Here is a 14,891-nt window from a genome sequence, read left to right as displayed (position 1 = left end):
GTTTGAGTATCTAATGAAATGATTTTGGAGTGGAAGCCAAGTTGCAAGCCATGATTTACCTGTGCTTTTAGAGGCCTTGATTTTATGCAGAACTAAAACGTAAGAGATGACCAATTGATCAATAAATGAAAAACCAGAGCCTTTGATCGTTGGAAGGAATGAAAATAATAAATTCTGGAAACTATTCCATATTTAATTTTTACATCCTATTTAATCAGTGACATACCTGTAGGTCCATAGTCCCTCAGCTTGTGTCTTCCTGTCCTTCTCCAAGCCTCCAATCATACAATGGATCACATCAATGCATTCTGAGGCAGCACAACTAACTAGAATAGGGTGACTGTGCCTCTGTGTTTGATCAAGTTCAGCTCATGTTTGAATGCTCTTTATCTACCAAGGGCCTGAGTAAATTACAGAAACAGTCTCTGTTGGAGTGTTAGGTAAATTCAACCTGATTGCACAAGTGAGTGGGGCTTTTGAGAAAGATCATAACTGCGTATTAAAAACACACATCATTAATCCTCACCAAAATTTTAGCAAATAGAATCCAACAACACATAAAAAAGATTATACATCATGACCAAGTGGGGTTCATCCCAGGGACACAAGGCTGGTTCAACATACGCAAATCAATCAATGTAATACATCACATCAACAAGAGAAAGGACAAAAACCACATGATCATCTCAATTGATGTAGAAAAAGCATTTGATAAAATCCAACACCCATTTATGATAAAAACTCTCGCCAAAGTGGGTATAGAGGGAACATATCTCAACATAATAAAAGCTATACGTGACAAACCTACAGCCAGCATAGTTCTCAACGGTGAAAAACTCAAAAGCTTCCCACTAAAATCTGGGACAAGACAAGGATGCCCACTATCACCACTCCTATTCAACATAGTCCTGGAAGTCCTATCCACAGCAATCAGGCAAGAGAAAGAAATAAAAGGGATCCAAATTGGAAAAGAAAAGGTAAAAGTGTCATTATATGCTGATGACATGTTACTATATATAGAAAACCCTAAAAGGTCCACACAAAAGCTACTAGAGCTGATCGAAGAATTCAGCAAGGTAGCAGGTTACAAAATTAATGTTCAAAAATCAGTTGCATTTCTTTACACTAACGATAAATCAACAGAAAAAGAAAGTAAAGAAACAATCCCCTTTAAAATAGCACCCAAAGTAATAAAATATCTGGGAATAAATCTAACCAAGGAGGTGAAAGAATTATACACAGAAAACTATAAACCATTGATGAAGGAAATTAAAGAAGACTTTAAAAAAATGGAAAGATATTCCATGCTCTTGGATTGGAAGAATCAATATTGTTAAAATGGTCACACTGCCCAAGGCAATCTACAGATTTAATGCAATCCCTATCCAATTACCCAGGACATATTTCACAGAACTAGAACAAATCATAATAAAATTTATATGGAACCATCAAAGACCTAGAATTGCTAAAGCATTACTGAAGAGAAAGAAAGAGGCTGGAGGAATAACTCTCCCAGACTTCAGACAATACTATAGAGCTACAGTCATCAAGACAGCATGGTATTGGTACCAAAACAGACATATGGACCAACGGAACAGAATAGAGAGCCCAGAAATGAACCCACAAACCTTTGGTCAACTAATCTTTGACAAAGGAGGCAAGAATATACAATGGAATAAAGACAGTCTCTTCAGCAAATGGTGTTGGGAAAACTGGACAGCAGCATGTAAAACAATGAAGCTAGAACACACCCTTACACCATATACAAAAATCAACTCAAAATGGATTAAAGACTTAAACATAAGACAAGATACAATAAACCTCCTAGAGGAAAACATAGGCAAAACATTATCTGACATACATTTCAAAAATTTTCTCCTAGAAGAAATAAAAGCAAGAATAAACAAATGGGACCTAATGAAACTTACAAGCTTCTGCAGAGCAAAGGAAACCAGAAATAAAACAAGAAGAAAACCTACAGAATGGGAGAAAATTTTTGCAAGTGAAACCGACAAAGGCTTGATCTCCAAAATATATAAGCAGCTCATACAACTCAATAAGAAAAAAATAAACAACCCAATCCAAAAATGGGCAGAAGACCTAAACAAGCAATTCTCCAAAGAAGACATACAAATGATCAAAAAGCACATGAAAAAATGCTCAATATCACTAATTATCAGAGAAATGCAAATCGAAACTACAATGAGGTATCTCCTCACACCAGTCAGAATGGCCGTCATTCAAAAATCCAAAAATGACAAATGCTGGAGAGGCTGTGGAGAAAGGGGAACCCTCCTACACTGCTGGTGGGAATGCAGTTTGGTGCAGACACTATGGAAAACAGTGTGGAGATTCCTCAAAAGACTAGGAATAGACTTACCATATGACCCAGGAATCCCACTCCTGGGCTTGTATCCAGAAGGAAATCTACTTCAGGATGACACCTGCACTCCAATGTTCATAGCAGCACTATTTACAATAGCCAAAACATGGAAACAGCCTAAATGTCCATCAATAGGTGACTGGATAAAGAAGAGGTGGTATATTTATACAATGGAATACTACTCAGCCATAAAAACCGACAACATAACGCCATTTGCAGCAACATGGATGCTCCTAGAGAATGTCATTCTAAGTGAAGTAAGCCAGAAAGAGAAAGAAAAATACCATATGAGATCGCTCATATGTGGAATCTAAAGACACATGGACAGAGAATACAGACTTGTGGTTACCAGGGGGGTAGAGGGTGGGAAGGGATAGATTGGGATTTCAAAATTGTAGAATAGATAAACAAGATTACACTGTATAGCACAGGGAAATATGCACAAAATGTTATGATAAATCACAGAGGAAAAAATGTGACAATGAGTGTGTATATGTCCATGAATGACTGAAAAATTGTGCTGAACACTGGAATTTGACACAACATTGTAAAATGATTATAAATCAATAAAAAATGTTAAAAAACCCCACAGATCATTTACTATTTGGAGTCTAAAGACATGAATGAAATAAAAGCAAAAATAATTATTAATTGAATCAAGAAAACTCTTATTTACACTGAGATCATAGCAAAGGCGAAGTGATCCTTTAGGGGAACTTTGCTTAGTGGTCTCACTGTCCCAGCTCTACAGACAGCAATTGGGAGCTTGAAAAAAGGAGGAACTTATATGACCTTGTTGTGTTCCAAATTAGTCTGAACACTGCTGTTATTTAGAAGTTACTAACCAGATTTCAGTTGATTTTTCTAAAAATCTGCATGTATATTTCACATAAATTCTATCACTCATAGAAGAAACATGAATTGAAGAAAGTTTGTCTCAAAAGCATTTTGTGTTTATTTGTTCTTTTATAATATTATTTTATTATTATTATTATTTTGCCCAACTTCCTCTCCTGATAAATTCATCCTTTTAGGTGATGCATATCAAATACAGATCATCCAAAAGTAAGATTTATGGATGTTGCTTGGTTATTTAAAGTTACAAGCATTCATTGACTACATACAGAAGAAAGTAAAAGATCTGATTTTGAAATATGGGAATATGTTCATCAGGGAAGAGAAGAGGATTACTCCAAATTCATGTACTACCTAACCATTCTTTTACAATGTTTGAAGAGCCTATAATATAACTGTATTAGTTTCCTGCAGCTGCCGTAACGAATCACCACAAGCTTAGTGGCTTGAAACAACACGAATTTGTGATATTATAGTACTGGAGATCAAAGTCTGAAGTTAGTTTCACTGGGCTAAAGTCAAGATGTCTTTAGGGCAGCCTTCCTTTTGGATGCTCTAGGGAGGAATTGGTTTCCTGGCCTTTTCCTGTTTCTAAAAGCTGCCCACATTACTTGAGTCTTTTCCCTGTACCACTCCCACCTCTGCTTCCGTCTTCATATCTCCTCTGATTCTCTCATTCTGACACTCCTCCTTCCCTCTTAGAAAGACCCCGTTTTCACCTGGTATACTTCAGGAAAACCTTTGCATCTCAAGATCCTCTAACTTAACCACATTTTCAAAGTCCCCCCTTTTTTTTTGCCATATCTGTAACATATTCACAGGTTTTGGGGATCAGGGTGTGGACATCTTTGGGAGGCCATTATTCTGCCTTCCACAATTACTAGCATCAATGCAGGCAATTAATTGAATATAAGAGAATAAGACACTAGTTTTGCCCACAAATAGTTGTCAATATGGATTCTTTTGTGTAAAGTGTTTCTCCTGATGTTTGTATTGATTCTTTACATATTAAACCATTCTGATTCTTGAATGTATTTAAATGAACTTGCCTGTGGTAGACTGTTTGCAAAGTAGCTACAATTATTCCTCTCCTTATATCTGTTTACCTTTGCAAATGTGAATTTGTAATTCCACCCACTGAGAGGTGAAGTATATTTTGGCACATTATTAATTTGGCTTGTTTTGTTACTATTTTGACCAACAGAATATGGAGAAATAATGTGTAAGTCCTGAACAGAGACCTCCAGAGGCCTCAGGAAGTTCCATTGTCTTTCTTGAAACTCCTATGACCTGAGCATAAATCTGGGCAACCTTCTGGAGGAGGAAAGATCACATGGGGACTGAACTGAGTTGTCCCAGCTCTGTAGCCCTCCTAGAGTAGCCAGATGCCTGCTCACTTGGTAGCTGACATTGATGTATAAGTGAGACCATAAAACACTAGATAAACTTCCCAGCTCACCAGAGACTTCAATCATAAATGCTCACTGTTTAAAGCTGCTAATTTGGCGGTAGTTTGTTACACAGCAAATGCTAACAGATACATTGCCTTATATAATAACAATTTATTTCTTAGTGTTGCAAGTGGATGTGCCATTCTCTCCAAGATTTATAATCTTAGATTCTTGTGAGTTCTTAAAAACTCTTTTAAAATCATGTTCCACACCGTTTATTTGGGATAATGCCTGTGTGAATTCATATCTTTGAATTATAGTCTGCCTCATGAGCATAAAAATCTTCAGTTTAAAAGTTCATTCTCAGTTGCTTTTATATGGTGTTTTAGAAATGATAACAATAGGTTGTGTCTCTTTGGAAATTGTAAAATGTCAGCAGGCAAAATTATTTTAAGAATTTCTCATTAATTTTCTATTGCAATTATATTAGGATAAATTGTTTTAACAAAAGCACTAGAATACAATGAGTAATTTTTAGGGGTTGAAATCATCTCTCTCTTATGAGCTTGCATACTTATAGAAAATAATATTAAGTCTTGTAGTTTCTTTTTCCCATCAACAAATGCATTTCCAAACTATCTGTAAATGGACACTTTTTAATAAATAAAGATATATTTCTCCTATGTTCACTAAAAGTGCTTTAAACAAATATATGTGTGTGCATCTGTAAATATACATTTATAAAAGATTCTATGCCTTTAAGAATTCTACAAACTCTAGATTTAAGCTCAATAATTTTATGAAATTTTTCTTAACAGTTGTCTATTGCTGAAGCAATTGTATTTGTTTCTAATGTAACATTAAAATGCAGTTCCATGTTTATTATTTTGAAATGATTTGCTAATTGCAAGAACTTTTCTTATCTGAAATTATTTTCTGTCCTTGCTTTCAATATAAATATTGAATACCTTTCCTCACATCACCAGTATCTCAATAGAGAGTCTCCACAAATATGTGTTGTTGTTATAAAGTAGCTAGAACATTTTTGGTTATTCTATGCAAATAAATATTATGTCATTATTTTATAATAATAGCATAAATATTAATATGAGAAAGAAGAAAATAATCTATAGAAACAAAGGGTTAAGTTGTATATAATTACTAAGCTTTGACATGTAATATATAATTTTAAATCAAGTTGAACTAGGCCTCTTTTCACACATAACAAAATGATTCACTGGAAGAAAGCAAGTTAATTCCTAATTAGCTTATTTTTCTTTTCCTTTTTTTCTCCCTGTTCTAGAAGTCATATGGAATTTATATAGAGAGTTTTGCAAACATTCATTTATATAACTGATTCTAAAAGTTATGTGAGTCTCTGCAGATAAAAAATTTCTAAATGCACAATTCATGCTTCATACGCTTAGAGAAATACCATATTGTGACATAGTACCTTAGAATACCTAGAACACCATGTATTAAATATGTTAACCAAATCTCACTTTTGCAAATCAAATGGTGGTTTCACATAACTGACTTCTTTCCATAATTATTTTTATAGACATTAAATCCAGAATCATATACTAATACTAGTAATCTCACATTTTGACCAGAAACCCTTATTAATGCTTCATTTTCTTACTGTTGTATTTAAGCAGCTATACCTGCTCCAGATGAGGATATTACATGGTTTATAAGGATGACTTTTTCTACTTTAAGCTATTTCTTTTGTCAATCATCTTGGGTAAATGTCCAAAATTGTTACACTAAAGTCAACAGAGACTCTTTCCTGTGGCTTTAGTTTCCTTAATTCACTAGCATAAAAATTAATGACATTTTAGATACCTATCTTAAGTATATACCCCAATCCCTAGACATCCAACGAAGAGATACAAAGCCATAAACAAAATAGGATTTCATCAGTACAATCAAAAGGAAGGAAACAAAGTTCTCAAATTGGAAATTTGCAAGTGGTTGTATTTTTTCAGGAATCCTCTAGTTTCAACAAAACATCACCAACGTAACTTCATAGTCCTTACTCTTATTAAACCAATTTGGGTTATTTGATGTACAAGAATGGTCTCTACTATGTATGTCCCAATACAAAAACTGGGAGCAAGTATTAGCAAAATAATTTACTTTGGAAATTTTTCTATTTCTGTGAACCTTTTATGAAGGCTAATTACCCAATAAAAAGAGTAGGACGGTACCTTCCTGATAACTGTCACAAGGTTAAAAAAATGAATAAAGCATGGAGTTTGCTTTCCAATGGAAAAACTGAGATCATTTATTAATTCTTTATGAAATTCAACTGTAATCTTTTATGGAAAGGTCCCAATGAGCATAATAAATTCAAGCAATTCCAGTTTAAACAGTAGGTACTTATAATTGACAAAAGAAGTATAAATGTGGTCTTCATTAATAATGTTGCTAATCCTACTTCCTGCATTTGAGTAAATGTCTCCTTTAGTTAACAGATATATTTTATATGTGACATTATAATACACCGTCATCACTGAGGCTTAATCATCATCTACCATGAAATATTCCAGACTCTATGCCTACTAGTTTAAATACATTATTGACAATTCTCACAAGATGTCTGGGAAGTAGCCGAGTAAGACATTCGTATTCACAAGGGTAAGCATCATGCAGCTAGAGAGTTAAATGGCAGGTTTTAGGATTAAAATCTAGGTCACTGTGGTTCCAGAGCCTTCACTTGTTTCCTTTCACAATCATTCCTGATAAATCTTTACTGAGCTCTAGCTAAATGCAGCACCATTTTTTAGATGTTTGTGGTAAGAAATTGTCCTTGCCTTGTGGAAACAAGGCACGTACCTAAAGAAGCATCAATATAAAAGGGTCTATCAGAGCTATTTTTGTGGGAGTGAAAGGAGGTCAAGTCCCCAATGAAACAGACCATAGGGGAAGTCAATAACAGAGGATGCCACATTTCACACTGTATTACATGGTTGCTTCAGGACATCTGTCTAGAATAATGGTGAAGGGGAAAAATTACATGCTTAGAAATAAATGGCGGGCTAGCCAAACTGGCTAGCTTGTCAGCTGTAAATGTGGACTCTCAATCAATGGTTCCTTACCTTCTGGCCATACTCAGCTGGTCCAGCTTGTCTGCTTCCACTCCTAGGAGCCTCAAACACACTCCTCAGCTCATCGAGGGCGATGGAGAAGCGTTCAATCCTGCACCGACCACTCACGGACTCCTTCAGCACTTCCGGCCTGCCATATTCCCTGGAGTTGTCACTCTTCTCCTCAGGACACTTCTCTTCAGGCTCTAAGCTCAACATCCCTTCTCCGACACTGTGGGGCAGACTTGGGGGATCTGGAGGTACAGGTGCTGACACTGTATCTCCTTCAGGTTCAAGCAATTTGTTTTCTTGAGGCTGGAAGAGCCTGGAATGACTGCCCCCGGGACTATGCTCCCTTTTCTGGTAATCGCTGGATTCCCATTTCTGCCGCAGGAGGTTCAGGGAGCCTTTCTGCATTGGGAACATGGATGATTCCAGGTTGTCCTGCAATATCAAAAGTCCTTTCATCAAAGATATGCCTGTGAGTCATTTTCAAAACACCATGTTTAAGAGTGGGAGCTCTTGGGATTTGTATTTCAGTGTAGAAATCCACCTTTGCTATATAATTTCTGGCTCTTGACCTGACCCTACAAAGAGCTATGTCAGCTAACCACAAATTAGATTGTGGAGAGGGCTTATTTGTAAAGCCATGGACATTTGAATATAAAGGGACAAACACTAGAAAAATATGATTTTTCTAGAACAACTTAACAAGTCCAACAGGAAAGAAAAGGGTTTGTTTTTTGCCTATAATCATTCAAGATTTCCTTTGAAATTACTGGTTTCTGCAAATATACTACTTCAAAAGTAACAGACTAATAGCTAAAACTTAAGTTTTTGCTACAAGAAAAACCCATTGATAATTACTTTATAGGAATATTTCATTTTAATCCCAACATTCTCACAATGAGTTAGTTGCTACTAGGACACTATTTTCCAGATAAGGAAATTGAGAAGTAATTTGCCCAGGATTCTGCATGACAGAGTCTGGATTTGGAATGCATCTTTGTGACTCTGGAATCGTCCCTCTTAAGCACTGGAGTGTAATGTCTCTTTTGTACCTTAAGCGTCCAGTTCATGTCTTATTGTGAAACTAATTAAAATTTAACTTTGTTTTAGAGTTTTATGGTAACTAGAAAAAAATCAAATGGCAAAATAAACTTACCATAAATATATATACACACACACACAAATCAAAAGCATCAAGAGCTACATGCTAGCATGGATTTTTGTCACAGAAATAGCTACTTTCTATTCTAACCCAAGATTCTACACTTCGAACTTAGGGCTTCAAAAAATAAATTGTGCTCTTGAGAGATGATGCACTTTCCCGGAAAAGTATTAGCACAGTGGGTATGGTAAACAATCTCACTTAGATTAAATGTAAGTATCTCAAAAGGTCATCTAATACAATGGCTCCAGACTTCTTTGACTGTCAACCATATTATAAAAAACATTTTATTTATTGGGACTCAGCAAACATATGACATTAATAAATATATATATATATAAGAAACAAAATGTTTTCATTACTATGTGAAATGTCTAGTGATATTTTCTGCTCTGATATCCTTCACTTAAAAAAAATTTTACTATACACTAAATTGATTTAATGGTCTACTAATGGTTCATAGACTGCTGGCTAACTCTATACTTACAGCAGGAGTTCAATTCCAGGATTGGTTTAACTAACTGTGCAACCTTGCAAAAGCTTCATTGGTAAAATGGATTTATATACAACCTGGCTTTATTTTTGAGGAATACATTAGATAGTGCATAAAACTTCTAGTGTCAATTAGACCCCCTCAATAGTCATTTTAATCACTCAGTTATTTATGATAAACAGGAGCCTCCTAGGTAGGAAAGCTTTTGAGAAAAGGATAATTTAAACTACAAATCCATTAACAGACTGGAAAATTTGGCTTTAATATATTGGTAATTAATAAGTTTGGATTAGTTGCATTATAGAAAGTCTCAATAAAACAGTAGCACCCAACAAGACCTCAATATTTGGGAAACTGATCAGCATATGTTGAGAAGCTAATCAACATATGCTGGAAATGCCTATGTCTCATGTGTAAATGGACATCAGAAGAGACCTTATTAACAACGGAATGGCTGAAATATTGTCACAGCTGGTAATAGTGACCTCATGAGGTTATTTATTGAAAGAATTGTTTCTGAGCCAACCTTACATAGTTAGGAATGGAAAGCTGGGAGGGAAAAAAATTGGCAAATGGAAGAGGAAACCATCTTTTCTCATATGGAAAGGGAGATCCCAATTTTCAAAACTGATGTGGAAATTCTGGCTCTAGATAAAGATGAAATAGATACACTTTTCACTATTCTTCCTTCTAAATATAGCTAAAAATACTTTTAATAATATATAAAACAAACATAAGAGGACTTTGAAAGAGAGAAGGCAGACAGCCTAGGGACTTTAGCACTTAAGGAACAAGATGATGGTGAATTCCCTGGGTTTTCTTTTACCCTGAAATATCTAGAATTTGTTGTTGGAAAAGCCAGTAACCCAAAGACTCCACTGGGAACAAAGAAAATTGGGGTTCCCATGATCCCCCTACTCAGGTTTGATAATTTGCTAGAACGGTTCACGGAACTTAGGAAGGTATATTATTTACATTTACCTGTTTATTATAAAGGATACAACTCATTGACAGCCAAATGCAAGAGACACATAGGGCAAGTACAGGGAAGGGGACGTCTGTGCCCTCTCCAGATGTGCCACCCTCCCAGCACATTGATGTATTCACCAACCCAAAAGCTCTCCAAATCCCATCATTTAAAAAGTTTTTATAAAGGTTTCATCACATAGACATGATTGATTAACTCATTGACCACTGGCAATTAACTCAATCTCCACCTTCTCTCTTCTCCTTAGAAGTCAGGGGGTGGGGCTAAAAGTTCCTACCTTCGAATCATGCTTTGGTGTTTCTTGCCACCAACCCCACTGTTAAGCTATGTAGGGCCCCCAGCCAGAAGTCACCTCATTAGCATACAAAAAACAATCATCACTCCAGAGATTCCAGATTTTAAGAGCTGTATGCCAAGAACTAGGAACAAAGATTAAATATATATTTATCACAAACACCATGAAAAATTCGGACTTCGCTCCTTACTACCCCTCCCCATCTCACCACAACCATGGTATCAGAGAAGACTGAGTGGGCAGCCAGAATTTTCACACACACTTATAAGACCTTTCCCTAAAATCATCAGTGGAGGCCAAGTAAGGATTATGTACTTCTGTATCACTTAGTGGTAATGAGACATTTCTCCCCTTCCCTGCTTGCATCAGAGGACACTGAGTTGGGCAGCTAGAACTTGTACCATCACCCACTGTTGGTGAGGCCTCTCTTCCAGCAGTGGTATCAGTGGAGGCCACATGGAGAGCAGTAAAGCAGGGGGAGCTCTCCCTTCTCAGCCAGCCAGGGTGAAAACCAGTGAAATCATACCTCAATCTAACAGTAGTGGATCACCCCTCTCTAGCAAGCAAAAGTATGCTAATTGGGGAAATTAGACTTCCATTCTCACTTGGCAATAATGAGGCAACTCCTCTCTTCATCTTTGGAAACAGATTTAAGTAAGATCCAAAGTTCATAACATAATTGCCCAAATGTCCAGGATATAACTGAAAATCACCGGTCATACCAAGAACCAGAAAAATGTAACTTAAAGGAGAAAAACAATTAACAGACACCAATATTGAGATGACTCAGACATTTGGAATTATCTGACAAGAATTCTAAAATAGTCATTACAAAATTGATAAATAGACAATTGCAAACTGTTTGAAAAAGTGTTTAAATGGAAAAGGCTTAGCAAATAAAAGATTTTTTAAAAAGACCCAAATGGAAATTTTAGAATTGAGATATAAATAACAAAACAAAAACAAAAACAAAAACCCCAAAAAAACAAACAAAAAAATAAAAAAAAAAGACCCTCTCACTGGTAGTCTCAGCAGAATGGAAAGAGCAAAAGAAAAAGATCAATGAACCTGAAGATAGAATAATAGAAACTGCCCAATGTAAACAATACAAAAGAAATACAGTGGGGTGGGGGGGGGAAGAACAGAACATCAGGGACCAGTAAGACCATAAAAAATGTCTAGCATTCATATTATTTGAATTCCAGAAGAAGAGGAGACGGTGTTGATGGTGGTGCTGAAAAAACATTAAAAGAAATCATGCCTGAAAAATTTTCAAATTTAGCAAAAGACATGAAACTATAGTCAAAAAAAAAAAAAGCTGAGCTAATCCCCAAAACACATCAAAATCAAATTTCAGAAATCAAAACAAAAAATAAATCTTGGAAGCAGTGAGAAAAAAATGACACCTTACCTATACTGAAAAACAATTTGAATGACAATGGATATTGCATTAGAAACCATGACAGCCAGGAGGAAGAGGCACAATGTTTTAATTGCTAAAAGAAAATAACTGCCAACTCTAAATTTTATTTCTACCAAAGTTAATTATCAGGAATGAAGGAAAAATGACAACATTCTCAGACGAAAACAAAAAAACAAAACAAAACAAAATTAAGAGAATTCATTACCACCAAACTTACCCTAAAAGAATAGTGAAGGGAGTTCTTGAAATAAGAAGGAAATTATAAAAGAAGGAATTCTGGAACATCAGAAATGAACAATAACAACAAAAAAAACAACAGAGAAAATCATGGATAAATACATTATACTTTCTTCTCATTCTAAACTATGTTGATGGTTGATGCAATAAATATAACATTGATGTGATAATCAGGATGTGTAGAGATTTGAGACAATTATAAATAAGAGATGGTAAAGGAATAAAGGAAGTAAAGTTTCTACACTTCACTCAAACTGACAGAATGTTGATGCCAATAAACTGTGATAAGTTATATATGTATAATGTGATACCTAGAGAGAGCACTTAAAAATCCATCACATATGAATATGTTAAAAAGCACTACAGATAAATCGAAGTAGATTTTAAGAAGTATTCAAATAACTCACAGAAGGCATGAAAAAGTAAAGAGAGAAAGAAAAGACAAATGGAACAAAATTTAACAAACTAAAATAGCAGGCTTAATAATATCAACTATTACATAAAATGTAAATGGTCTAAAAAGACTAATTAAAAGACAGATTGCAGAGTAGATTGCAGAGTAGATAAAAATCATTATCCAACTACATATGAAACAACATTATGCTGAGTGAAAAAAATCCAATCTCAAAAAGATCACATACTGTATGGTTGCATTTACATAACATTCTTGAAAGGGCAAAATTATAGATTATGCAGTAAAGATTAGTGGTTGCCAGGGTTATGAATGTGAGGGTCAGCTGGGTTTGACTATAAAGGGAGATCTGTGTAGGGGTGGAAAAATTCTATATCTTGATTACTATGGTTATAGAAAATTAACAACTACAATGAAAGTCAACAAACTACAGGTGAAAAAATAGCATGAAAATATATATACAGATTGTGCCAATGTCAATTTCCTAGTTTTAAGAATGTTCCACAGTAATATAAGACATAACTACTGGAGGAAACTGGGTAAAGGGTACCTGAGGCCACTATGTACTGTGCTTGCAACTTCCTGCAAATCACTCCTCCAGGTTTCGTGACACTTGGAGAAGTGGGTGAGAGACGTAGAAGTACCAGCATTCACCCTGTGCAGTGACAGAGGGTGGAAAGGCACTCTGCTACACAGGCCACCATTATGAATGGCAAGCGACCTGCCTGTGTCAATTTACTGCCTCTCACCTCTAAGTAAACTCTTCAATATATGCTCCGTGATAAATGACTAAATCTCTTTAAGCATTTCTCCTTTAAAGTGAGTGCAATGTTTAGCTTTCTCAGTAGAGGGCGCTAGAGAGACATGGCTGAGAAAGGGCTTCCTGCAATTTCCTGCATGGATGGGGTGTCAGGAGTTATGAATCTGAGAACACCCAGGAGCCAGTCACAGGCATGGAATGCCACCTGTCAAGATCTTATAGCCTTGACCTGGGGATAATCTGGGGATAATCTTCCACTCTCAACATGGAAACAAATCCCATAGCTGCCCATGGCCTGGAGGGTCATCCAGGGAACAGTTACTGATTCTACAAGTCCTTGAGCAGTCTACATGCAGCCCTCCTGAGGCCCAGGAGATGAACTCAGACCTGCTGCTTCCTCTGCCAGCCCCTGCAAAGCCTGTGTGCTCTGAAGGCCTCTTACCCAGATAGGCACCCTGATCCCCACTGTAGGGCCTTGCCTCCAGTTTCTGATCACCTGTTCAGGCTGGAGGGTGGCCTGTTGCATCTAGAAACTCCAGAGTAGGCCCAGCCTGACTAAACCTGCAAGCTTCTCTGTCCCCCCAGGGACCGAACCACACCTTCTTTAAGGGGATCTAAACCCATTGTGAGTTTGTCCTTCCTTCGTTACCCTCCCTCAGCCCTAGAGGACCATATAATGTTTCCCTATATATTGTGGTTACACTTTTATTGTAGTTGTTAATTCTTTAAATGAAACTTCTGTAACCTGTTGTGTGGTTTCTATTTCCTGATTCCACACTGATGTAACACTCTTGTTCAATAAGAGATGTTTACTATCTAATTTCAACTTAGAGAGGAGGGTGAGAAACATAGAAGTACCAGCATTCACCTTGTGCAGTGACAGAGAGTGGTAAGGTAGGTCATGAGGCCACATGCTTTCAGTATTGTCATGACGATGCATGCCACTGTTCCTTATATTTTCAACCGTGCTGGGGTCTGACATGTGGTTGGCAACAACTCTTCCCTTACTCCCTGGTCAGGGAATGACCACCGACATGACAGAGGGCAACACTTCCATTTCCCTTAAGGTGTCCCACTGAACTCTAGTCTTCCACAATGTTTCCCAAAAAACATTACAGCAACAATTATCTAGACAAATAAGTTTAAGAAACTTAATGTTCATCCCATTCTGAGAGAACTACGATGTGCACTTCCAAATTAAAGGCTGTTGAAAAATCTTTGAGATAAAAAGAAGGCCAAGTAATTCAGGGTTGTTCTAAACTTATTTAACGAGAGGATCTTTTATCATAAATTGCCCATAACATCCTGAAGTATTGTCTCTCATCAAAGCCATTTTGAAAAATTTTGATGGAAGGCAAAAAATCACTAATTATAAAAGGTAGTTTTCAAATTCC

General features: G+C 36.2%; 1 protein-coding gene across 1 annotated transcript in view; it reads right to left on the bottom strand.

Annotated features, from left to right (window-relative positions):
* The window catches only part of XIRP2 (xin actin binding repeat containing 2), a 256,785-nt gene extending 248,621 nt beyond the window's left edge, over positions 1-8,164 (bottom strand). The window contains exon 1 of the mRNA XM_072962100.1: positions 7,731-8,164. Within this exon, the coding sequence (XP_072818201.1) occupies positions 7,731-8,144 (414 nt within the window). The 5' untranslated portion in view covers positions 8,145-8,164. The remainder of the gene's footprint in view (positions 1-7,730) is intronic.
* Positions 8,165-14,891: the final 6,727 nt, after the last annotated feature.

Source organism: Vicugna pacos, chromosome 5 (assembly GCF_048564905.1).
Source record: "Vicugna pacos chromosome 5, VicPac4, whole genome shotgun sequence".
In the NCBI taxonomy this organism is placed as follows: Eukaryota; Metazoa; Chordata; class Mammalia; order Artiodactyla; family Camelidae; genus Vicugna; species Vicugna pacos.
The sequence above is the reverse complement of the archived record's forward strand: the minus strand, read 5'-3'. Positions and strand labels throughout refer to the sequence as shown.